Source organism: Ascaphus truei, chromosome 7 (assembly GCF_040206685.1).
Source record: "Ascaphus truei isolate aAscTru1 chromosome 7, aAscTru1.hap1, whole genome shotgun sequence".
NCBI classification, from domain to species: Eukaryota; Metazoa; Chordata; class Amphibia; order Anura; family Ascaphidae; genus Ascaphus; species Ascaphus truei.
The window spans coordinates 55,855,564-55,881,609 of record NC_134489.1 but is presented as its reverse complement, the minus strand read 5'-3'; the positions used below and the strand labels follow the sequence as shown (position 1 = coordinate 55,881,609).

General features: G+C 40.5%; 2 protein-coding genes across 2 annotated transcripts; one reads left to right on the top strand and one right to left on the bottom strand.

Annotated features, from left to right (window-relative positions):
- The first annotated feature begins 8,042 nt into the window (after positions 1 to 8,042).
- On the top strand, positions 8,043 to 10,356 carry LOC142499309 (gamma-crystallin-3-like). Its single transcript, XM_075608477.1, has 3 exons — positions 8,043 to 8,081; positions 8,772 to 9,014; positions 10,035 to 10,356. The coding sequence occupies exons 1-3, from the start codon at positions 8,073 to 8,075 to the stop codon at positions 10,308 to 10,310; spliced, it is 528 nt and encodes a 175-aa protein (XP_075464592.1). The 5' UTR covers positions 8,043 to 8,072; the 3' UTR covers positions 10,311 to 10,356.
- A 9,828-nt stretch (positions 10,357 to 20,184) lies between these two features.
- On the bottom strand, positions 20,185 to 22,926 carry LOC142499307 (gamma-crystallin-3-like). Its single transcript, XM_075608476.1, has 3 exons — positions 22,767 to 22,926; positions 21,604 to 21,846; positions 20,185 to 20,578 (listed from the first exon to the last, which is right to left on the bottom strand). Exons 1-3 carry the CDS (start codon positions 22,773 to 22,775, stop codon positions 20,303 to 20,305), a joined length of 528 nt encoding a protein of 175 aa, XP_075464591.1. The 5' UTR covers positions 22,776 to 22,926; the 3' UTR covers positions 20,185 to 20,302.
- Positions 22,927 to 26,046: the final 3,120 nt, after the last annotated feature.

Here is a 26,046-nt window from a genome sequence, read left to right as displayed (position 1 = left end):
TTGTATATTTTATATATTTGATTTAATTGGGGTATAGCGCTATAGTTGTGTAATTGCCAAATTGCCTTGTTACGGAAGGGGTACATTTGGCTGCTTCTAATAAAGGTTAATCCCACCATTACCCCTACCTGTCAATAATATCTGTATTTATATATCTATGTGTTGTGTTGCCTGGTTCCTGCAACTCTCTGTTCAAGAGGGAATGTTGTGAGTTTCATGTGACCTTTTACATGTAACTTTTTAGGCAACTCTTTTCAAGTTGCATTTAACCCACAACTCAGGGAGCTAAGTAATTTTGATGGCACCTTGCTTTGGCCCACCGTTTTTGTATCAATGAGGTGCCATGGGGTTTAAAAGGTGGGAAGGGGGGCCCCTCTTAGTGAGTCCCAGGCGTGAGTGTCAGTGCCAGTGTAAGTTCAAGTCCGGTTCAGTTCCAAGTCCAGTTCCTGTTAGACCCTGCATGAGAACATTATGGGGAAAATTTTCTCAATGAAGTCTGCACACCTAGGCCTGTTGGGAGTGTATGTTTTATGTATTGAATAGTTGTGGATGCTTTTTTCCAATAAATTCATTTTTATTAACTGTAGTTGTCTTGCAAGTTTATACCTGGTGTATTTGTCCTGGTCTCATGTGACAAGCTATTTTGTGGTGGTAGAAGTGGGATAGCAAGGCTCAGCATTGATATTCTTCCAGGAATATCTATCCTGAGTAATGTATCATTTGTGAAGCAATACAAACAACAATGATACCCTTAACAAGCGCTAATCTACAATGTGCAATTAAATCACAATAATGTGAATAAGCAATAAGTTGGTGATAAGGTTGTGATCACTCAATGGGTGAGTGAACACCACTTCTAAGTGGTGTATAAGCTGCCAAGGGAACTAATAAACAGATTTTCCCAACCTGTGAAACAAATGTAAATACAAAATAAAAGTCCCGGCGCTACAATTGTCCCAGATACCGTGATCCAAATGAAAAGTTCCAGATGAAAATCTCAGATAGATGGTACAGGATAAATTCACAGAGTCCCAGGGTGTTGTTAAGTCCCTTTAGCGATGTCCGCAGTGATTCTGGGGAAACATAAGAGGTACACACCAATTGCGCAGTATGCAATTACTCCTGGCCCCACTCTGAACCAACGGACATAAAAACCCTACTTACAAGATGTTAATCTTTCGTGTTCGGGGGAGAGAATCTGTGGCTGTGTCTTTGTTCTGCCTCAGTGATTCACGGATCCCACGTGACCGGCAGCTGTGATCTCTTAATCCATGCAGCAAGCAGCACTCACAGGGGACGCAGGTGAGGCATTGCCATGTAGGAACAGAAGGATGACACAATAGTGTAATATGCATACACTTTAATAAAATACTTTAAAAACAAATCACTCACACTTACAGTATAAGGGGGATGACAATGAAACTAACGAATGCCGTCCGCGACTTGTCCACAGCCTGCTATACACTCGGGAGCCTTCCTGAATGGAGTTCTCTGCAACTCCCGGCCGATGACGTCAGCGGCAAGGCTAAGCAGTGCGCTCTCACAGCATCAGTGGACTATGGTGACTGGACCGGCTCAAACACTAAGCTCCTCCTCCCTACGCGTTTCGTGACTCTGCGTCACTGTAATCCCCTGAGTGACACGCTTATCATCGCGCTAGAGACAGTGACAGAGCACAATTACTGGGCCCAAATATGAAACCACCCAATACACAGGTTCGTTGCATTGGAACCTATAATTATAGGTGGCATGAGATCAAGAAGATTTTCATGAAACATTGGTACATCTTAAGATCTGATGATGACCTTGTTAAAATACTAAAAGGTACTCCAAGTATCACTAGCAGGAGATCTGCTAATTTGCAGGATGGTCTTGTGCATAGTCATTTTAAACGCCCTATATTATCGACCTGGTTAACACCTCCACCAAAGGGCATGCACAAGTGCCAGAACTGCAAAGCATGCCAATACATCAACCCTGCCAAATCCTTCTTGGCTCATGATAAATCAGCAACTTTTGATATCAGACACTACATAAGCTGTAAAACCATCAATGTAATATATTTGATCAGTTGTGATTGTGGCCTCAGATATGTTGGCAAAACTATCAGGGAGTTTAAAAAACGAGTACTCGAACATATAAACTCTGTCCACAATAAATTAGAAACACCAGTTGCACGCCATGTAAACAATATGCATCAGGGAGATATTAAGTGCCTATCTTTTACAGGCATTGACCACCTTAAAAACAATATACGTGGTGGTGACATAAACAACAGATTATTAAAACGTGAGGCTGAATGGATATACAAGTTAAAAACATTGTACCCTCAAGGGTTAAACGAGGGTTTTACATACACTCCATTTATTTGATCATCAGTTGAGTTGACATCATGTTTACCTATCCATAAAATGTCTCATTTAAATAATTATAATCTATATGTTATTTATTGCACACACTCCCTAATTTACTGGCAAGCAAGCAAGTATTCCTTTGATCATGGACTAAGTATAGTTTAATATGCATTTCATCCAGTACATGTTTGAATACCTTCAGCCTGCAATGATTAAGCTTTACCACATATCACAGAATTGCTATTCAGTATCTGCCACTTCGGCATGGGTTCATAAGCCTCATAGACGCCTACATGCATGAGCCTTTGCCCCATATGCTGGTGACTCTTTTAAACCTTTTTAGACCTTATAGTATTGTTTGAAATTAGTGTGTACATCTTTATTAACCGCTGTTCTAACATACAGTTCCCTACTGATCGGTATAAGCGTTGCGCAAGCCCTTCATTGGCCCGCGGGTTGCTATGGCAACCTATGACGCTATATAACACGCTTCCGCAATCAGCTGGTTATCACTCGCCCCTGAAGAATCTCCGTCAAGGAGGGAAACGCGTAGGGCGTTTTTGGCGTGGTGACGTCAGCGCGAGGGATCTGAGAGAGACTGGTAGTATTGTTACTTTGTGTCTGTGCTCTCTGCTGGTGCTCATTTTAACGCGCTCGTATCCAGGCTTAACCAGGTCCTGTTCACTCAGTGGTTCTTTGCTGAAGCCTGTCTCTGTACTGTGATTCAATGTGTCACCTTACCTTGTAGCTAACAGACATCACTGTTACTGCAAATTGTTGCGATCTATCTGCTATTTAACATCATTACTGTTAGCCTGCCAGCATCTGCTGTGCACAGACACCTATTCATGCATGAATTGTTCTATGAATTGGTAAAAGGTTTTTTGCACAGGTATTTTGCTGAGTACAAGTGCTCACGGTATTGATTATATATTGACGGCTTGTTTAATAACCACAGTAATAATTCATTTACTGCTTTAATAATTAGCAGAGTGTCCAGTATCAGTTTTTCTGGTTTTTTATTACTAATAGCTGTCCTGTCATACTATCTATGTAGAGTGATTGTTAAACGTCATTGGGCGCAGGATCAATCCACGTACCACCAACCTATCATTGAGTTGCACATACAGTGATTATATCTAACAGCTTAAATATTATACTTAGTAGCAGGACACTGATTTGGGCTATTTATCAATACAGGTTGGGTGCTCGGTACGCTACGCCACATGACGCACAATACTCACATACAGGGCAAGCATTTCTGAGCTTTTTCAGCTGAGTAACCCACTCCCTAATTAAAGCCAAATTGGTATCACTGCTTTTGCTAAGTACTATTAGGCACTAGCATACTTTACTATATACCTTGGCTATCTATCATCTCCTCACTCCCTCCCACCACAGTACATTATGTGTAGTTAATATTATCACTTTATGTTAAGAACTTATTTTATTCTATCTACCTATTAAATGTTAAGTTTTAATGCCTAGGAGTGCACTTCCAAAATGAGCTTCTAGTTGCTAAGTGGTGGCAATAAATATGTCTTCACTTCTCAGCTGTAGTTAATTCTATTCTACTGCTTCACTGCTATCTTTAATACACTGTAATACAAAACAAGGCTTTTTATATAGTTAAACATATATTAATAATATCAAAAATATAATACTTCCACACCGGTTCCCAAGACCCAGAAACAGGTGCTAGCATTTCTGGTGACGGCTGGGTATTACTACAAGTTTGTACCCCACTACAGTGCCCTAGTTAAACCCCTTATCGACCTGACTTAAAAGCGGCTCCCTCGTGTGGTAACCTGGTGACCTGAGTGTGCGAGCACCTTCTCCGTTCTCAAGGCTGCCCTGGCAAGCGCTCCAATCCTAGCAGCTCCCAACTATGACAAGCAGTTCCTGATAAAAACTGATGCCTCTAACTTTGGTGTCAGTGCAGTGTTGAGTCAGGTGGGTGCCGATGCGTTTGAACATCCAATCGTGTACCAGAGCAGCAAATTACTAGATCGGGAGGCTGCTTATGCTACGATAGAGGAGAGCTTGGCCATACTGTATTATCAGCCCTCCAGTAAGTCCAGCCATATGTGTACGGCCGCCCTTTCATGGTCATTACAAGCCACAATCCCCTGAGCTGGTTGCAGCGGGTCTCAGGGGATAATGCCAAGCTGCTGCAGTGGAGTCTGACCCAACAGGAGAATGACAACGTACAGCGCAAGAAGGGGAATGAGCATGGCAATGCGGATGGACTTTCCTATCAGGCCGATCCGGGGCCGGCTAAGCTCAGATGTTCAAATGTCAATATAGGGGATCAACTCATTGGGGCTGCTACACACGAGCTCTCCGCGTAAGGGGGGAGGTGTGATGGTTGGGGTAAATATGACTGCTTCTATTAAAGGTTAAGTCCACCATTAACCCCTACCTGTCATTAATATATCTCTATTGTGTATATATCTATATGTTGTGTAGCCTGGTTCCCAACACTTCAGGGACTAGGGGTTAACTCTATGTTCAAGAGGGAATGTTGCGAGTTTCATGTTAACTTTTCCATGTAACTCTTGTTATGTAACTCTTTTCATGTTTCATTTAACACACCAGGCTGTATGTACGCTGGTAACTTGGTCCCATCGGACACAGGACTGCATTATAGGAACTCAGGAAGCTGAGAGACACTGGCCCTTAGGACCCTATACTATTTAGTAGGATGACGGGCAGTCTGAGCAACACAAAGGCTTTCACAAACGCTACACGCTAGTGTAAAACGTGTTGCACATGGCTCGGAAAAGCCAAAGCAAAATGCCCATATTGTACATGGACATCCTATATCTAAAATGGGAACTCCGGATACACACTGTGGACACATAGGAACTGCAGGGCTACATAGGAATGCATTGTACACATAGGGGATACAATATCAGTATAGGGAATACAGCACAGGCAGGGGAAATGCATTACAAGCATAGGAATCAAATTACAGGCATAACTGTATGGGAACACGTTACAAGAAGAGATGGGCACATTTTGGGGGAGGGGAATTTTGATGTGCCTCAAATCGGGTGGTTCCTTTGATCTATGGATTACTCTCCGAAAGAGAAAAACGCAATTGCAGATTTTTTTTCCGGGAGAGGGGGATTGGATTTTTTTAAATATACTTTGCATAGCCATTAGCATATCCCTCATGTGTGCTTCTTTTTCAGCACATGCATGTCGATATAATTTATTTGGAGGGACAAATACATATACAACTGGCGACTGCTAATAAAATTAAAAGTGCATGCGTGCTTCAAAAAAAATCTACCCAGATTGCAATCAATGGCGAATTTGAATTAATCCACCTGGGTTTTTCAAATTTGAAATGCAGATTTGGTGTGCAGAATGGATTTTGCAAAAAAAATCCAGGGAATTTCAGGAAATTAATTTTGTCAGTTTCGCCTATGCCCAGCCTTCAGGAAGAAAACTGTCAGAGTGTGGACAGCAAATGGCAAGTCTGTAGGAACAACAAGACCAGAGATAAAAGTTTTTTCAAATAGTTTTTCTCATGCAGCTGTGCACACTTTTGTACTGTACAAAAGAGAAGAAACCGTAGCTGTCTCAAGGCACAGGGAAAAAATTACTGGCCCAGGGTTACATTATCTGCCTTGAGAGCACCGAGCAGGTATGGTAAAAACAGGGCAAATTTTGGGAAGAAACTAGTGCAGTACAAAATACAATTTTCACATTACCTTCTCTGGTGGCTGGGCAACTCTCACCCAGAGAGAAGAGAGATTTGTGCACAGCTGTCACAGTGAGGTTAGAACAGTAACACCTGTCTGATGGTAGTGTCACACAGGGTTGGGTGATTTGAAATCCGCAAATCCGGTTATTGCTGACAAGGCTGCAATTAATATCATGTAACCAGGGAGAACCAGTGATTGCCTGCATAACCCAGCGGCACATTGCTGGGAAGAGAACAACCTTCCAGCTTTCGAACAAGTGTCTTCTAGGCAGGCGGTTGACCCCACCCCAGTTCCCCAACAATGTTCATACAAATATAACATCTTTAACATGAATATACAATGGGTTTCACATACCCATGACACATTCACAGTATATACTGTAGTAATATCCCATAGTTATACAAGGGAGACATTAACCCCAACCTTCTCAAAATGTAATTTTACTGATGGTCAGAGGTGGCAAGCTGGGCTTGTCCACGATCATATAGCGCCTGACTATCTCTTTCATCACAACAACATTTTCATGATAGTCCAATGTATAATGCTATCTCTATAAATTGCAATAAGCAAAATGGTCAAAAATACAACCCTCCAAAAGCATTTTTCCAATGTAAAATGTATGTAGTCATAAACAATACTAGGCTTCATGGCTTGCTTTGTAACGTCTACACTTGGCAATTCTCATGTTCTTAATATAAAATGTGCAGATAAAATGAATCAACATACACCCACACTAATATTTGATTTCTGAAGTATTGAGCCCCATATTCAGTATGCATTGAAGCTGCTTCCAGCTGCAGCATAAGGGATGAGCTTCATTCAAGTTAGTGAGACTAAAATCTGCTGCTTCAGCACAGGAAAGTGGCTTCACAGTAAGGTCCTTGAACTTCTATTCAGGATTTGACAAATATAATTAAACAAAATGCCTCAAACACCTCTTCTTAAATTCTGATTGTAGTTCACAAATGTTTACTTATGTGTCAAAGAACCATGATCCATTCAGAATGAGAAGCAGACGTTTATAAACTAACGATTGATTTATGCTTCCTAAAATGTATATGTAATCATCTATCAATATAAATGATTACATTAATTTTTTATCAAAAGTATTATTATTTATAACTATTACTTAGTAAAAGTTTATATCATGAAAATGTTGTAGAGTAAATGAGTGTATATCAAAATGTTAAGGGTGATCAAACATTTCTTTGTAATGCATTTCCTATATTCCAATAGGAGTAACATTGCTACATATAAGTGATCTATGTCATGGCGCGGGATTTCTTCCAACCGTACCGCCTTAAGACACGAGTGCAAAAAATGGCATTTTAGTGTTCTAGTTTTTAAACACCTGAAATTGACACAGTAGCACAGTACTGTACACATTACAATTCATTCATTTCATTGAATTTAATTGCACACAATCCATGAAATTCAAACAAAGCAACCGCGATAAACACGTGTGCCTGGGGTGATTGGCCGCGTTAATGCCGCGTTGAGTACAGCAGCGCACACGAAAACGGCTCCGTGATTTTTTCGAATAATGGCAGCTGCATCTGTAATTGCCAATTCAAAACATTGTTTAATAGTGCAACTGGCATAACATCCTTTAACCCTTAACCAAAGTAGAAATATCTTATTGGTAACAATTGGTTCATACATAATTCTATGGCATAAATATGTCAATTTAAAAAACACTGGAAAATAGAGTGATAACACAAAGCCAAACTCTGTAAGCATTGGTCACTGCAGCCCTCTCTTCTGTCCCATAAGTAAACAGAACTCATAGTAAGCATACATAAACAATAGCATACAAACACAGAACAGTCTGAATCACAATAAAAAATAATAGAACTATACATTGTCCTTACTAGACAGTAAAAAGGTCAGACACTTTTAACGTATGCAGACATCAGCACTAGAGGACATACTGTATATAAGGGCTTCTCTTCATAACCCAGGACACGCAACACTGAGCATTTGTACCAACTCTATATCCAATATGGGAAAGGTAAGGGGATGCGTTTTGGAAGTTTATTGTGATATTGCACTTTACTTGGATGCAAGTCTAGCTAGCATTAAATAATTCTATTTGGCTCTGTTATAAAATGTGTGGAATAAATGGATCACATATTGTACAGTAGGTATAAAAGAGGGTTAGCAGAGCATTCTAAAGTAGCATCCTAAAGAAAATAATATATTTATTTTGTTTTCTAATGAAGTACAGCAAGGGAATTGTCGTACATTGTTCACTTTTAGCTGGGGTTTAACTTATTAGTTCAGAAATAGTTTTTACCACTTGAGAAATTATGTTTCATTTCAAATATTAATATCAACAAAATACTGTATTGATAATTACCCTACTTATAACAAAACATTATTTGGATTATGGGTTGTGGTATTTATTAGATTACCATTACAAAATAAGATTGTTATAGGATAATCTTATATATTCTAATGTGCAATTTTAGTAGGTATTTTAACGTAAATTAGGACCAAAATAGTAGGAAATGTTATTTTGTGTAACACCCAGTACATAAAACCATTTAAGAAAGAGTACTGTAGTCAGAACATACTCTATCAATCAACAAACACAGTATGACCTAATAATCATTCTATCACAGAGTAGACTACAAGTGGTGTTTATCAGAATTGATATCAATAAGTAATCCCTTTCTCATTTATTATTGTGCTTTCACAGATTGTATTCTATGAGGACAGGAACTTTCAGGGCCGCTCCCATGAGTGCAGCACTGACTGCTCTGACCTGCACTCTTACTTCAGCCGCTGCAACTCCATCCGAGTGGACAATGGGAACTGGATTCTATATGAACATCCCAACTACAGAGGATATCAGTATTACCTTAGGAGGGGAGAGTATCCTGATTTTCACCAGTGGATGGGTTTCAATGACTCCATCAGATCTTGTCGTCTGACTCCCCAAGTGAGTAGTACACGTCTTTTGTTAGTAGAATAGACTTACATGTTTTAGAGCTGTGGCTCTGATTCTTTTGATAATTATTAGTTACATACAGTAACACTGTATTATATTGTTATATAGGAATGCCATCGATCTTGGAAAGGAGTATAAAGGTGACTCTCAAAAATGTTGTATTACTGATGCCAAAACACTAATCAGAAATTCTTAAATAGTTTCATATGTTGGCGAAATATTGATGTGAATAATGTTATATTATTAAAGAATACATTTTCTTAATGTTATCCAGTGGGAACTTTATAAAGCTAGTGTTACTATGATTCGGGACTGATCATAATTTTGTACTGTTCATTGTCAGGCCTTATGTCTACAATTTGAAGCTAGGTAGCAATTAAAGATGGGCAAAACAGAGTGTGTGAAATCAGATCCTGCTAGAACCTTACATCACAAAACCAAAGCCCTGACATTTTTAGAATTGAATCCATATCATTTTTAATTATTTAATGTTTTTCAGTGTTTTTATTTTTGTTTCCTGATTGTTTTTAATGCTTTTATACTTATTGTAAGTATTTACATAAGATTTATTATGCTATTTTAGCTTGTCCTTGCCTATTTCGAGTTTTTTTTCTTTAATTTGATAGAAATATGAAACCAAAACTAAAAACAATACCAAACAAATCAAGTTAATTGCAAAACCAAAGTTAGAACTGAAAACATGGCAGATGGAACAGATCTAAAAGAATGACCCTTTGACTTCATATGAGATACATTAGTGATACAAACCTTAAATGGATATTTACTAAGCAGTGTTTTGTCAAAAGGACACATTTCTGTGCCTGACGTCGCCTTATTTTTTTTCCATCACTAAAAAGTGAGTAATGGCGCCTTAAGTGAGCATCGCTTAGTGAACATGGGCAATAATGTAGTACTATAAAATGAACAGAATTTTCAGCCACATTTTCACAAATGTTCCTTTAAAGCTATAGTATTTCTAATTCCCAATTGTATTGTGTTTATTTTTTAAAGCATCATGGTAATTACAGAATGAGGATTTATGAGAGGGAAGACTTCAAAGGTCAGATGATGGAGTTCACTGAAGATTGCCCACATGTTTACGAGAGATTCAATTACAATGACATCCACTCCTGCAATGTGTTTGATGGGCATTGGATGTTCTACGAGGAGCCCAATTATAGAGGACGTCAGTACTACCTGAGACCTGGAGAGTACAGAAGATTCAGTGACTGGGACGCCATGAACTCCAGAATTGGCTCCTTCAGACGGCTCCACTATCCCCATTAAATTTCTTGAAATACTGAAGCATGTAATTTAATGCCTAATAAAACTAGCAAACAAAGATAATATTGTGTAATAATGATTTCACACTTTCTACCACATGTCATCAGTCTACCAATTCAATGGGTGGGAATGCATGAATTAAACTACAGGCAGTAGTTTGCAAACATTATACTGTAGTAATAAGTGACATTGTTACAGTAGTTGTAACATTTGTATTGAATGGCATAGATTATTTGTAAGTTTTGATAACTTTTAAAAGACCAACCAGATAATTCATCAGACTTGGAGTAATGAGAGAACTTCCCAGGTCTGTTCTTCAAAAGCCACTAACGTTTTATAGAAATTAAATACACATGTAATCTATATCCTGCAACAGATGCTAAAATAGATCCCATGGGAATTACAAAACCCATGTGTTTTATTAGCATACAGTAAATATGTATTCTATGTGTTCTATTAGTATAGCATAAATTGTCTGTAGGATAATGTGTACTCCAGTACACATGTATTGACGACTTTCTTTCATAAATCAGGTGGTGCATTTCAGCAGTGTTGAATAAGTTTTGTACCTGAGTTGTGTTGATATATGGTCCACCGTGTTTTACAATCAAAAGAAGGAATACTACTTAGGCAGTTGAATAGTATGTACTAAACTTCTTGACCAGGCATAGGTTGACATTAAATGCCACAATTTACTAAGTTATGTTATGCTATAAGACACCTAAACTTGAATGCGCTAGCAGTAGTGTTTTATAAATCAATGAAAAAGAGTTGTTTCCATAATAATGTCTAACACAGGAAATATTTTCAGCTGGTAATTAACTGGTACAAAACAGAGACAAAGGACAAGCGCTAACCAAAGGATTTCGAGATATTTAAGCTATATAGTGCATTGGTGTTGAATGATGTATATATGGAATGGAGAGTAAACTCCAGAACCGGTGCTCTGAAATCACACACAAAAGCACTGTGATAATGAACGATGAATGTATCAGTCCTGCAACAGTTCAAATCCACTTAGGTATAGGCATATAAAGAGGGCTCCAAATGTGCAATAAATAGTCAATCCTCAGGAAGGGGGCTAGAATGTGGTAGGGAGCAGGGGTCAAAGAAGGACACAATATATAGTACACTCCACCACTACCCTCACAAATCCTGGCGTCCAATGCACAGCCCAAGAGCCCCTCGGGGCGTATTACTCACGAAGCTTGACTCATAGATATCTTCTGTATCCGGGATCAGATGTCTGTGCAGTGTCGGCATGCTCCAGCCTCGAGAAATCAGAGGAAAAGAAGGAAGTATGGCGTTCACTGCCGTCCGTGTGGGTAATGAAAAAGCGCAACTGATGAATTAAAAAGGGAAACTTTTAATGTGCACTAGACATATACAAAACTGCCACAAAAACTCAGACGCGTTTCGTCCTGTAACTAGGACTTTGTAATCAGTTGCGCTTTTTCATACCCACACGGATGGCAGTGAACCGCCAAACTTCCTTCTTTTCCCGGGTTGAATGATGTAGACTGTTCCCAGTTCCAGAGAAAAATCAGCGCAACCTCAAAATAAAGGAAAATTGATATGGTGAAGAGTGTCCAAATTTTGAAAGCTTTCAGTATTAATGGTGAGATATGCACTAACATGAAGTGCCCAGATCACAGGCACTTAAAGGTATCTTTAGAATATATTTTCTTACACATAATCACTGACCCACCAGTTATACAAAGGGTTGCATCCATTGGATATGACTTGATCGTTTCCCCTCTTTAGTGTTTCCTCTCTTAGCTTTGTAGTTTCTCTATGCGGTGGTTATACAGTATGTAAAGAAAACAGAGCCGCCTCATAGTGCAAATATGAAAAATATTTATGAAAATGTAAAACAGGGATAAACACTAGCAACTCACAGATTGCATGTTCTTTTAGGCTTAAACACGTATCAGATAATCCAAGGCACTAAAGATTTTCAAAAATTTATTATCAAGCTAAGTACAGTGTTTCGACCTTCTCTGAGGTCTTTCTCAACTGACTGGCATACCCAAAATACAAAGTGTCCACTATATAAAGGCAAATTATCACCCCCCAAGTCTCTTCACATGATGTATAATCAGTGTCAGTCTCTACCATTGTCTGGTGTGCACATGCATCCGTCCCGGTTCCAGCGACTTCATCACGTTCCTCCATTCCTTGATCCTTGTGGACAGGTCCCCGAAGTCTCGCGAGCCTTAGCCGCAGTGACTTCATCAGTCTCATTCGAATGGTTCCTATTGGTCGATCCCGGCATCTGTATAGCCTTTTAGGCTTAAATACAGGGCTCTGTAGTCAGTGCAGCAATGAATCCCTTCTTTTCGTGTGACTGTCTGTGTCTCCGCCGTCTCCGCTGTTGTCTGATGTCACTTCCGGGATTTTCGTCCGTCCCAGTTTCCTGTCCTCCATTGCCCTCTGCGTTTAACAAGGAGTTCCTGCTTCGTCAGGAATTTGTAATTCCTGTCCATGTATGCTAGTGTTTTCTTGCCCTTTCTATTAACCCTATCATATTTATTTTTATTACACAATACTAAGGGAATTCTAGCATACTATCTTGGTTATGGATCAGTCAGGTTATGTACACAGATTTACAAAGATCAAATTACTTTTCATTAAAACATACAAATAAAATTACATTTACAAATATAATTGAGTAATATCGCACATGCTCCATCTCACCTGCTCCTGCACCCATCCACAACGCTGCTCTCCTGGGAACCCCCATCTCACCTGCTCCTGCACCCATCCACGACACTGCTCTCCTGGGAACCCCCATCTCACCTGCTCTTGCACCCATCCACACAGTTGTCAACAGCACTCCTCACACCAGATCCAGCTCGTTCGCCCGCATGCTGAATGGTTTAAGTTGTGTCAAAATTCCTGACAACTCTGCGGTGCAAAAGCTTGATCTTCCTTTGGTGACCATGTTGAATATGGATAGGCATATGGAGAAGATGGAGAGGAACATCGCGGGGATCTGTTCTTTGCTTGGAGTTCCTGCCCCTTTATGTCCAACGCAGGAGCAGGAGGGTGGCCTGGATGTGACCTTCATGCTTCCATCACCATGCGCACCATGGGCCCCCACGCTCACCCCCTCCGTCTGCAGAATACAAGTACCTGTATGCCCTTGATGAGGATGAGATGACAACCCCAGTAAGGCCAAAACAGGAGATGACAACCCCGGTAAAGCCACGACAGAAGATGACAACCCCGGTAAGGCCACGACAGGAGGAAAGCATCCTCCCAGACCAGTTACCCTTGCTCGCTGCCAGAAGCACACCCGCACCCAAGATTGTAACGCTTCCAAACATTATCTTGAGCGTTCTGCCCCAGCAAGTCCGGTAGAAATACAAGATCGGATGTGCTGGTCTAGCCCAGAAATATGCCCTGTCCTTCTTTAAACACCACGTCAGTTTTGAGATGTACAGCGGGTGGACCCACAATGTAAATTATGAAGGGAATAAAAGCAATAAGGGTCTGCCGGCAAATTTAAGGAAAACAACTGTGAGAGACACCATCAATGGCCTTTTAAGGCATATAAGGGCTCGTCCCTGGAAGGCCGGCCCATTTCGGAATGACTTTGCTGTTTGATGTACTGTAGTTCAAAAGTTATTGAAAAATGTTTTTACTCAAAAAAAAAAAGTTGATTGTTTGAAATGCTTGGTACTGTATAATCATTTATTTCTATTTCTGTTTTACATGTACATGTCTGGAGCTGGGCAGGAAATCCACCCCCCTCCCCCAATACTGACAGGTAAGACACAGTGCTCCAATCCCTAACTTGTTATAGTTATACTGCATACAGCATAGAGTTACAGTATACTGTAGTTATACAGTTATACTGTACAGTATATATTTTGACAGTAGTTACTATATAGTCCAATATAGTGATATATGCAGGAGCGAGAATTCAACTCATCTGAGCTTTCTGAATAGCAACCTTCCCAAAATGTGCGGGAAGTGTTCAAAAAGCTTGATGAGTTGGTTACCAAACCTATTAGAATAGGCCCCTATAGTGGCGTGTCCAGAAGCCAGGCAGAGCGGTCGCATGGCTACAGAGTTCCGTACAGGACCGCTGGGAAAGTGGCTGTGGGACCCAAAGAAGGGACCCAAATTAGCCCCGGACAAACGGGGAACTCCTGAGCTCCTACCCAACGCCCGCTCCCACCAACAAGCGGTGGCAATAACCTTGGCAGGGACCGGAGAAGCTCAGGCTCACCACCGCCCACAGCGGGAACAAGATGGCACTGGCTAGCTCTGCTCTCCCTAGGGAGAGATTTTGAGAAGGGGTGGGGAAGGCAGCCGGAGCAGCCCGACGGCCCAGAGTATCAGATAAGCCACCCAGGAGATGAAGAACCATCGTGGGTGCTCGGGAGATGGCTGGAGTGACACCTCCCCCCTCACCCCCTCCCCACCGGAGCTCTTGGGATCCAGAGCCCCCACCTCTCCTGGGGCCACAGAGCAGATACTCTGCTGGGTAGTGGGGAGAGCAGCTACTAAAATGGCCAGAGTACAGTCAGGAGACTGTGGATGCAAGCCCTGGCAGGCTGGCTGGCCCGTGCCTCCCAGTCCCAGGACCCAAGATGGCTGCTGCCCACAGTAGTGAATGAGTGAGGTAGCTCTCAATATAAATCTGTCAACAAAGTTGGCAGCCAAAGTAAAAGAACTTTTCCCTTTCGAATGGAAGAATAGAAATATAAATATTTGGGTATAAATATAAGCCAAGAGTAGAGGACCTGTTCCAGGCTAATTACACCCCATTAGCAAAAGTAATAGAAAATGATTTAAAAATGTGGAATAAGAATAGTATTTTGTGGATAGGTAGAGTTAACTGTATTAAAATGAATATCCTGCCAAGACTTATGTATCTGTTCCAGACTATCCCCGTGAAAGTCCCTAAGCAGTATATTGTCATGCTCCAAAGTAAAATTAATAAATTTATTTGGGAATTTAAAAAGCCAAGGTCTAATATTAAAACACTGCAAAGACATAAATCGCAAGGTGGACTTGGTCTGCCGAATATCAACAACAATCTTGCTACACAGGTAAATTCTCTTTTTGTATGGTATCATTGTACTAAACTTTGGGTGGAAATTGAAAACAATTACTGCAAAAACAAAGACACAAATCAGGTTCCATGGCTCAGAAAGATAGATCGATCTAAAGATCTTTATGAACATCCTACTATTGGTGCAGCTCTATGCGCATGGGATGAAATATCCAAAGATGAGAGAGTTTGTACGTTCCCATCCCCTCTCACTCCAATATGTGGGAACCCCGACTTTCCCCCAGGGTTGGACTCTGGAATATTTAAAAAGTGGAGTCGAGTGGGTCTAATTAGACTTGGAGATTTGATGGAAATGGGAGAAATTAGAAGTTTCAAATATTTTCCGGACCAGTTTGATTTTAAAGAAGGGGAAAGATGGCAATATACAGTGGTGGCTGAGCTGAGTCTTCTGCGGCCGCCACCGCAATGTGCGGGCAGACGCAGCTGTTTTTTTTTTGCCGGCGCGTGCCGTGCGTCACTGATGCGCGGTCACACGTGCCAGGGTGCGTGCGTGGCACGCGTGCCCAGGGTTCCCCAAAGGTGGTGGCGGGGTAAGGGGGGATGTGGGAAGCAGAGGGGGACCTGGGGGACCCGGAGAAGCAGAGGCAGAGGTCGCGAGGGGAGGGGAACGAGGGGAAGGATGCAGGGAACATGCGGCTGGCACGTGGCCAAGTTCGACGCCAGCCCGAAAAAAGCAGCGGGACAAGACGGGTAAGTGCGAGACTGAAGCTGGCTGCAGCAGTATGCAAATTTTTCACTATATGAACACCAATTTTTTTTTTTTTTTAAACACGTTGAGGAGGTTGAATTCTTTTGAAACGATGCTGGAATTGTTGGGTACAAGGGGGCACAATATTTGTATATCTACAGAACAATATTGGAAATCAAAGCTGAATCTAAGTCAGGATTTGTATTAGCTTGGGAAAAGGAATTGGGTAAGGAATACTCTACATTAGAATGGACACAAATGTGGAGTAATGCCAGCTCTTCCTCGATGCCAACGAATATATTGGTAAATGTGTATTAGATAATGTATAGGTGGTACTGTACTATACACCACAAAAATTGAACGAATGCTATCCAGGAACGTGTGATAAGTGCTGGAGAGGATGTAGGGAGGTGGGTTCAATGCTTCATATCTGGTGGAAGTGTAAGAAAATAAAGTGTTTTTGGGATACGATAGTGGAGCAGATTTATAATATTACCAAGATTAGAATCCCAAAAGATCCGAGTATTTTATTGTTAAATAGGGAAGGGGTCAAGGGGCACAGAATTAGGAAATCTCTATTAACACATACAGTATGCTGAATGCAGCAAGATGTACCATCGCTGCCAATTGGAAAAAACTGGATGCACCCACTATAGGACAATGGGAGTCAAGAATATGGGAGGTTATGAGGATGGAACAACTCTCGTATATATCCACTGATACAAGGTTAAAATTTTAGCTACTCTGGCGACCATAGTCAGAGTTCACTGGTAATAGAATATTATGAAAAGATGTGAGAGAGGAATCATCTGCCAAAATGGGAATAATAGGGATAAATGGGTTTATTAAACATGGGGTTGACTTGTTTTCAGATTTCATTATAATCAAAAAAAAAATTCTGTTTCGTGATTGTTTGTATTTATCATGTAATAATCTATATATGTATAATCTAATTTTTTATATTGTATTGTACTGTTTTGTAGTGTATGTTCACTGTTATAAAAATGTGGATAATAAATAAAGAATTAAAAAAAAAAAAGAATAGGCTCCTATAACTGGTATTTCTACTGTTAGACATGTTGATCTAATAACTTTAGAGAGAGGAAGATTATTATGCAATGGCAGCAAATGAATGACTGCTGCTGCTGTTTTATGTCATGCTGCCGCAGGAGAAAAGTACTGGATATATTATCCCTGACCGTTCTTGACAAAAATTGTCAGAGTTACAGAGTTATTCTGGAGTTTTAATATTTATTCATGGGATTATTTCTGACAGATATATCAATACTAATAATAGTTTATGTTATATATTCCAGTTACTATACTGTACTTCAATCACAGTAACATGTGCAGAATAAGGGCCAGTGGCAGAGCACACTTTACTGAAAGTCTAGTAATTCACAGCTGATTATTTATCAATACTGTACCTGCCTGTTTGTTTAATGGTTCAACTGTAGGTCCTATTTATCTTCCAGTTATTCCAGTTAATATACTGTACTAGAATCACAGCAACATGTGCAGCCTGAGCCTAGAGTCCACATCACTGAAAATCTATTAAATCACAGCAGGTTAATAATGCAAAAACTAATAAACTAATAAAGCTTTTTTTTTTTTTTTTTAAAGCTGTAATAGTACAGCAGCAACACACAGCCTAACCAACCCACAGCTAAAACCTACAACAAATGAATTCAGATTGAGGGTACACCTCTATTAATACTCCTAGGATACTCCTCCAGATAACAGATTCTGTTTTTTGGTTCAGAGCATTAATCCATCGTGCGAATCGGCAGTGATAGGCAAAAAAAAATCAGAAAAGGCGAAATGCCCTTTTTGAGACTGATCTGTTGAAATCCAGGGACCAAAAGGAGCCGGCCTATCTGAGGCAGATCCACGAAAAAATGTTGCCAATCTCTTCTAAGTAAAAGATGATTGTAGGAGATGTGTGCAGAGGTATGCAATGGAAACCGTTTTTAAGGTGAAACTAAAATTAGGCTTTATTTTGCCTGTTCCTTTAACCCGGCAAAACATTCAAAATAAACAAAATAAAGGCCTACTCCGCTTTGTAGAATATCTACATCTTTACTCCAGCCCAGCTGAGCTAATTACCACCCTCCCCCAAAATAATAATAATACAACAGTCCAACAAGAAAGTCTCTTCTCTGCTCTTGTAGCTGTAGGGGAAGGCCTCTCTGCTCTCCTGGGTCCGCACCCTTGTGTGCTATGGAAATGTCCATGTCCAGGTATAGAGGTCTTGTCCCCTTGTCTTGCTGTCAGCATACAGTCCTTCTTTGTGCATCAAGACATCTTTCCCTCTGGTCAGTCCAGTTGTGGGCTAAGGAAAAAATCTCCTTCCTGTTTCATAGATCAGGCTTTTTCTAACAGTCCTAATCAGCCAGGTGGTCTGGTTGATTGCATATGCAATTAACAGCCCACTGCTGGATTTAGAGACAGTTTTTCTCAACAGTGATAAGTCCCTGTTGCAATGGGTTAAATAAGTAAAACATAGTTTAACTATTTCTACAAGAGCTGCTATTTTCCTGATGAAAAGCACTTAAGCCTCAATTTAGATTTAAAATAGACATCAATTAGAGGTCAGCAATGGTACTATCTGTGTGATAACGTCACACTTTATAGAAAAAGGGCCAATTATGTTGTACAATTTCCTATATGTAACAGTGTTTCCCCCACCCTCTGGGAGATTTCACTACTAGTGTAGTGCATACCTGCTAGCTTACAATAGATCTGAGTCTACTTTGGTGTTGTGGAGAAACACAGGATAGGGTTCTGGGGTAGGATCTGATTCTCTCTCTCTCTGTGATAGCGCCTCCATCTCTTGCAGGCCCAAGGGATGTAGGGACAATCTCTGCAGGAGAACTTACTTCCCCTCCGCCTGATAGATTGTAGTCTCAGGCAGGAAGATATATTTGAACAGGATCAGTTTATTTAGTGCACTGGCAGATGGAACAGCATACACAGCATACTTCGTGGGGCATCACCCTCAGGATGTACCCTGGACCTCCACTCCAGGCCTAGGGCACTTGAAGCAGTCTATGCTCTTCCCTTACTCCCTGGTAGAGTAAAAGTTATAGTCTCCCTCTCCACTCCCCTAGGGGAGGGAGTACAACTTGGCAGAGTTCTGCACAGTTGTGAGGGTAGACCAGCCTCTCTCAAGGAGGTAGAAGCACTGACTACATTTAACAGTGCTGCTCCTTAAGTACAAGGGAGTAGGTACCAGGTCTGAATCCAGTGATTGGACACACACAGGCCTAGTCCCACCACCTCCCCCGTCACTCAAAGAAGCTACTATGAGTGGGTAAAATCCATGATAACTCCTGACAGGTCTGTTCTTACCAGGACTTACTGCCAGGAAGGGCAGACTTACAGTAGTAGCCAAGGAAACCAGCCTGGCCGGCCTATATACTTGCATTTATTATTTGTGTGGGCCAGAGTCACTCAACTCCAAAATGGGCATTTTCATCAAAACTGCTGCAAATGTAATATTAAATAAAATCATCCTACGAACTGTTTTATAAGCCAAATTTTGTTAGACACTATTTTTTTTTGCCAGCAGAACATTGTAATGTATGATACTGACCATAAATAAAGGCAAATATCCTTACTGCTGTATTAATTGAACTTTGATAATGTTTGTTTGATATCGGAAAATATATCTTAAAATGTATCAGTGTCGGATTTGTGATTTCTTAATAAGAAAGGGGACACATTAGAATGATATGGTCAACATTAAGACAGGGCTCCCATAAGAAACACTGAAGTGTAAAATGTATAGGAACAGCTTCAATATCTTGAAAATGAGCCATCTGAAGTATTATGTATTAGAAACAACATACTGTATAGTACGAGTGCTTAATGTGTAATGTATCTGGATAGTCCTCCTTTTTTGAATATATAAATTCAAACAGGTTCATTTATTTCCTATTATAGGATGTCTACTTTTGCTGAAATTGACTTTGTCAATTAAATAATACTGTGTAGATTTTCTTACATGAGATGTGTCAGGCCAATTGAATTACTCAGTGTTTAAACTTTATTAACAGCTCTTTGCATAATTTCCCACAGAACTAGAGACATAACGACATCCATTTCTATTGTATGTTATTAATATTTCTTTTATTAGATGTATTTATACATAATGCAATAATAAAATATTTGAATATGTTCCATAGACAGAAATTAAGTTTTGCCGTGCTATGAACATTGTTAGTATAAATCCATGGCTCGTCTAAAAGAGCCAACATGGCTATTCATGGCACCCCAGTCGGTGTATCTCTTGTACTCTCCACTTCTCAGGTAGTACTGACGTCCCCGGTAGTTGGGCTCTTCATAGAAGATCCAGTATCCCTCAAGAACATTGCAGGAGTGGATGTCATTATAATGGAATTGCTCATGCACATGTGGGCAATCTTCCGTGAACTCCATCATCTGTCCTCTGAAGTCCTCTCTCTCATAGATCTTCACCTTATATGAGCCCCGGTGCTAGGTGGTAGCAATAAAATAAAAAGTCCTATTATATATAATTTATAAACAGGAACATTTAAATTTATATGCAAATGTTTAATTAGTGAATTACCCGGTTAGCATAAAAACTTTGTAGCATAACAGAGCATTTATAAGATCATCTTCCACTTAACTGACTCCAGATTCTACAACAATAATCCCCTTACAGTCTCTGCACCCTTAATTTTTAAATTCATTCATTGAAAAATTCTCCATTTAAAATGTTTATAGCAAAGTCTATGTGTACATTGCCAAGCCATTCTCAAACTCAAAATTACACAGCTTGTAATGAAAGCAGCTGTGAGATGTTCACCATTGGCAACACAACTCAAAATTTTTTCCTAAGAATAAGACATATTGGGAATACTCAATAGGGTAGAAAAGTGTGTTCTATTCTGACATAATATAATGAGAGTCCCATAAGGGACGGAAACTGCAGTACATTTTACAATGCATATATAGGAGAAATGAATCTCCATGTGGTGCTACAGGGAATTTTTATAATCAGTTTGTTTTCAATAGTCATTTGCATTTTAACTATTTGCATTTTAACTATTGTTCACAGTGCTTTCAGTATTTTGTTCCAACACATACACATGTAGCAGACCTCATTGCCCCCACTGACACAACACATTATAATGCAGCATATCACAGAGTTTCCACATGATTCAACTGCAGGGATACAAAAGAATAGCACAAAATATTCCCCCATATTGTACGTGCTACTGTACATCTGTACTTAATGGAATGATATATAACGTAATCTCTATGTTAAATATCTTTGTTGGTAAAAGATTTTATAAGAAGAAACTGCAGGTTCAATTATAAATAACGACTACAATTTTGAAGGTATTTTATTTTCTGTATTGTAGAAGGGCTAGAAAAATAATTTTCTAAACTTATAATAAAGGTGTTTTCCCATACATTTACAGAACTTTATTTCACAGTTATTTCTCTATACAGTAGACATAGGGATAAACATGAGGGTATGAGGGATTACTTACTTGTGGGGTCAAACGGCAAGATCTGATGGAGTCATTGAAACCCATCCACTGCTGGAAGTCAGGGTACTCCCCCCTCCTCAGAAAGTACTGGTGTCCCTTGTAATTGGGGAATTCATAGAGCATCCAGTTACCATTCTCAACCTTGATGGAGTTGCAGCGGTTGAAGTAAGAGTGCAGGTCAGAGCAGTCAGAGCTGCACTCATAGGAGCGCCCCTGGAAGTTCTTGTCCTCGTAGAAGGTGATCTACAATGAGAATAACATTTTGAAGTCCTACTGTAGTTGGGCTACAACATTGTTATTTAAACAAATTAAAGACTTGGTCTACATATACTAAGAAGTCTTATTCCAGAAAACATCTTCTGGTGCTGGAAGACAATTTACTGTCTATAGACATGAAGGGGCTATAAGGTGTTTACCAGCACCAGAAGGTGTTTAATGGCAGAATACAACTTGATAAATGTGGCCCAAAATCCCTTCCAACAAGTATTGAGAGACACCAATGAAAGCAAAATATTCTTAACAACATGTACATTTTTTACACTGCACAATAAACATTACATTATGCGCATCAAGAGGCAGTTTAAAGGTTTAGTAGTCATATTGGTTCCGGCAAAGAGAAAATTCATTGTTGGTTGTGATACCTACTGTGTTATACCTACGTACAGTATAGTGGACAAATATTAGAGTTCTTTATAGATGAAACTATACTGTGCAGACCTTTTGAAACCTCATAGATTTCTTCTTCAAGTGTACTGTGTGTCTTGTTTATGTTGAAGAAAAAACCTATGAGGGTTTGAAAGCTTTGTACAGTATTATTTCCCCTATGTTGGTCCACTAAAAGGTATGACAACCTACTGTACAACAAATCTATAATTATGTAGCAACAAAGTTAAAGGAAAAAGCAGGCAATTATTTTCTATTTAAAAAAGGAATAAATTTTGCTATGTTACAGCAAATAAAAGTATGAGTCTATAAACTTAGCACACAAACAGTTTTATAGAAGAGTAACATTAACAAAAATTTTTTTTTAAGAAAAACAATCAATGACTGCACCATTAACACAGATATTCAGCAACGGCCATATTAAGACCATATTATACAGCTCTGCATTACATTGCAGAATAAATATTCAGTTGGAGCACATTATATTCTAGCATGTTTACCTTTCCCATTTTGGCTGAGGTGTTTTAGAGATGTGAGATCTCAGTGCTACTCATGTACAGTAGTTCACAATTGCCCTTTTATACATCCTACTGTGCTGGGGTCTGCATACACTATGTTGAGTATCATGCAGATTTATTCTGTCCAGTAAGGACAATGAAAAGGTCTTTTCTCTTCATTTTGTAGTTCAGATTGTTCCTCCATTGTATAGACCTATTGTTTGTTTTTGCATAGCATGAAAGTTCTGTTGACCAATGCCACTGAAGTGGCATTATATTATGGAAGTAAGAGAGCTTACAGAAGCACAAACATCAGGGAGATATAAAGAATTATTTATAACATTATTTTTAAAATATCATGCTCATTAATCTTCTGATTGTTAGCCCTTTATCAACTTTTATATAATCCCTTTTTTTATTAAATGGGATAAATTGCTTGAAATTAAACGACACAAGAATGTTACAAGAGGTTTATACAACCATCAGCTAGCAGTTAAATGGTAATGTTTGTGTGGGAAGGTCTCCCTTTGGACATCCCCCTCTGGGTTTTCCCTTACCTCCGATCACACTACGGAGGGGGTGGGGGCGTTGTTCTGCAAGTGCTGGGGGCACGCGGTCCAATGTGGCGAGCACATCGCCGGAGCTCAAGAGAGTGCGATTGTTGGGGCTGTCACCATGGGAGAAGCGCGAGCGTGCGCAGCACAAGTTTACACATGCGCAGGGCATCAGGGGCCACGGTGGCCAGCGAGGAAAGTGTTGCGCATGCGCAGAGGATGCTGGGCAGAGGCGGTGATTATGTGGTAGGCTCCGCATGGGGAACTAAAATCCCTAGCAGTCCCAGGGGCTGCAGTCACGTGCTGCGTATCCACCAATAGGACTGCAACGAGTCTCCTGATGGACATTGAAACATGTGGCGCGTCTGGGACCACGTCAGTCGGAGCTGGGACAAGAAAGGGGTAGGTTGTGTGTGCAGGTGTCTGTGGCACCTGCACTAGGCCAGATACCCCCTGTTAGTCCCCAGCTAGGCATTTACTCCCACAGCTTGTGGTTGCTATAGGGACTTGCCCTTAGACAGGGAAACTGCCCCGCTTAGCACTACCAGTGTCAGGGACACAGTGAGACGCCACACTGTGAATGCGGCCTGCAGTTCAGAGCCAGACTTCATTAGGATTACTTGGACCTAGCTAATGTACATAGAAAGAGGGGACACCTGCACTAGTGCATTTATTTTGGTACTAAAATGTATTTATGTACTGTATTGTTTTTTTTATCAGAAATCAATAGATTTGGATTTTGTTCTGTAAAAAAATGGAAAAGACATTTTTAAAGAAAATTGTTCCAATATTCTACATGGACACCTAGATATCAATACTGCGAATCTGCTCATACTTACTTTACAGCATCTTGATCACTTACAGTATTACTAGCTATGTTCTTCTTCCTTCAAAGGAGATATTGGGGCAGATTCCTAAAAGTGCCACACACAAGAAAGAGGTAATTTAAATCAATGATCCTTTTCAAGCGATCATGTTCATTGCACTTTTAGGCTTCTGCCACATTATTTGTTCATGGATATCACCCCATCTGTTTTGAGGCAGAGAATTTACTCAGAAACTGAAGTTTATTAATGCCAAAATAACAGGCTATTAAATTAGACAATGGGGCCTATGCAGTAAGCGCCGATAAGCCACTTATCGAGGCTTTTTCGACAAAAAGGCCTACTGCTATTCAGTAAGCCCCGATAAGTCACCGATAAAAGCCCTTTTCGGTAGTTTAAAAAAAATAAATAACCAAACGAGCGGTGAGAAGCCACTTATCGGCAGGTTTTCAAACTCATGCAATTCTAGCAGCCCCGATGAGCTTATCGAGGCTAATCACAGCTCTAGAATAGAGATTTCCTCTCAAAATCCTCCCGCAAGGAAAAGTTGGCAGGAAGGTGGTGAGAAGTTGCCGAGAAGCGTCGAGAGGGGACTTAGAAAAAAAAAAGCATTTTTCCTGCATCGGATTGATGCCGGAAGTCTCTAGAGCTGATACCCACTAATATAAGCACCGGAGGCCCCTGGCATGAACCCCATGCAATAAAAATGCATTTACAGGCAACTTCATTACCTTAGTGGCTAACTGCTAAGGCATTGAAGGGGTTAAGGAACAACAGCAGCTTTATTGGGGCAGAGGGGGTGAGTGAAGCAGGTACTTGGCCCTTCACTCACCCCCTCTGACCCGAATAAATATTACAATATGTACTAACCACCAGTACACAACCAACCCACCCCCTGTGTCCCCACATTAAAGCATTATTTCTTTTCTTATACATTGGATTGATACCAAGAGCCCTGGGGGCCCTCAAGTTGTCCCTGTGGTGTCTGGGAGCCCTCAAGTGGTCCCCACTGCAGTGCCATCTAAACGCATGGGCACGCTGGGTAGTTGCCCGAGGGTCCCACAAGCATAGGGGCCCCATGCTAATCTATGCACAGACCAGAATTTAACACTAATTTTCTGATCACATGCCTCAACATTCAAATCTCCTGCTAACTCGGTAGAAAGAGAAAAATTACAACTTGTAGCGGAGAGTTGGCATGTCTGCATTCGCGAGAGAAATTTTGCCGTTTTTATTGCTTGCAATGTAATGGAAGCAGAATATTGTAACGGTTTCACGGGAGGCAATTAACGGCTTACATTTTTTTCCTGTGAGTGGTTGTGTAGGCAGGGCCCAGTGCACTGGTTTGCCCGGGGGCCTATAATGCTGTTAAGACGGCCCTGCCCCACGGGTGTCCAGGGGTCCTCAGGTGGTTCCCATGGGTTTCTGGGAATCTTCAGGTGGTCCCCATGGGTGTCCGGGTGTCTTCGGGTGGTCCCTGCGGGAGTCCAAGGGTCCTCGGGTGCTCCCCGTGGGTCCCCGCTGGCCTGCAGTACCAATCCTGTTGCAAAAAAAAATGTGGAATACATTGCAATAAATACACCTCCCCCCCCCACCCCAACACATACAGTACAGTAATGGGCAAAATAACTTTTATCCAGATATGGATAATAACTCATTTGCCCATTATAAAATGAAACATTAGCCAACAAGTATAAATAAAGTAAATGAAATGTTCAACTTACCCCTGCCATCATGAAGGGCATCCTCGTCATCATACTGCAGGTCCATGTCCTCCATTGCCAGAAAGAAAATGAGAAAAAATACAATCTAATGGCCCCTAGCCCCTTAATCACCTTAGAGGTTAATAACCGCTGTAGTAATTAAGGGGTTAATCCCCATCCCATGCTACCCACCCAGGAGGCC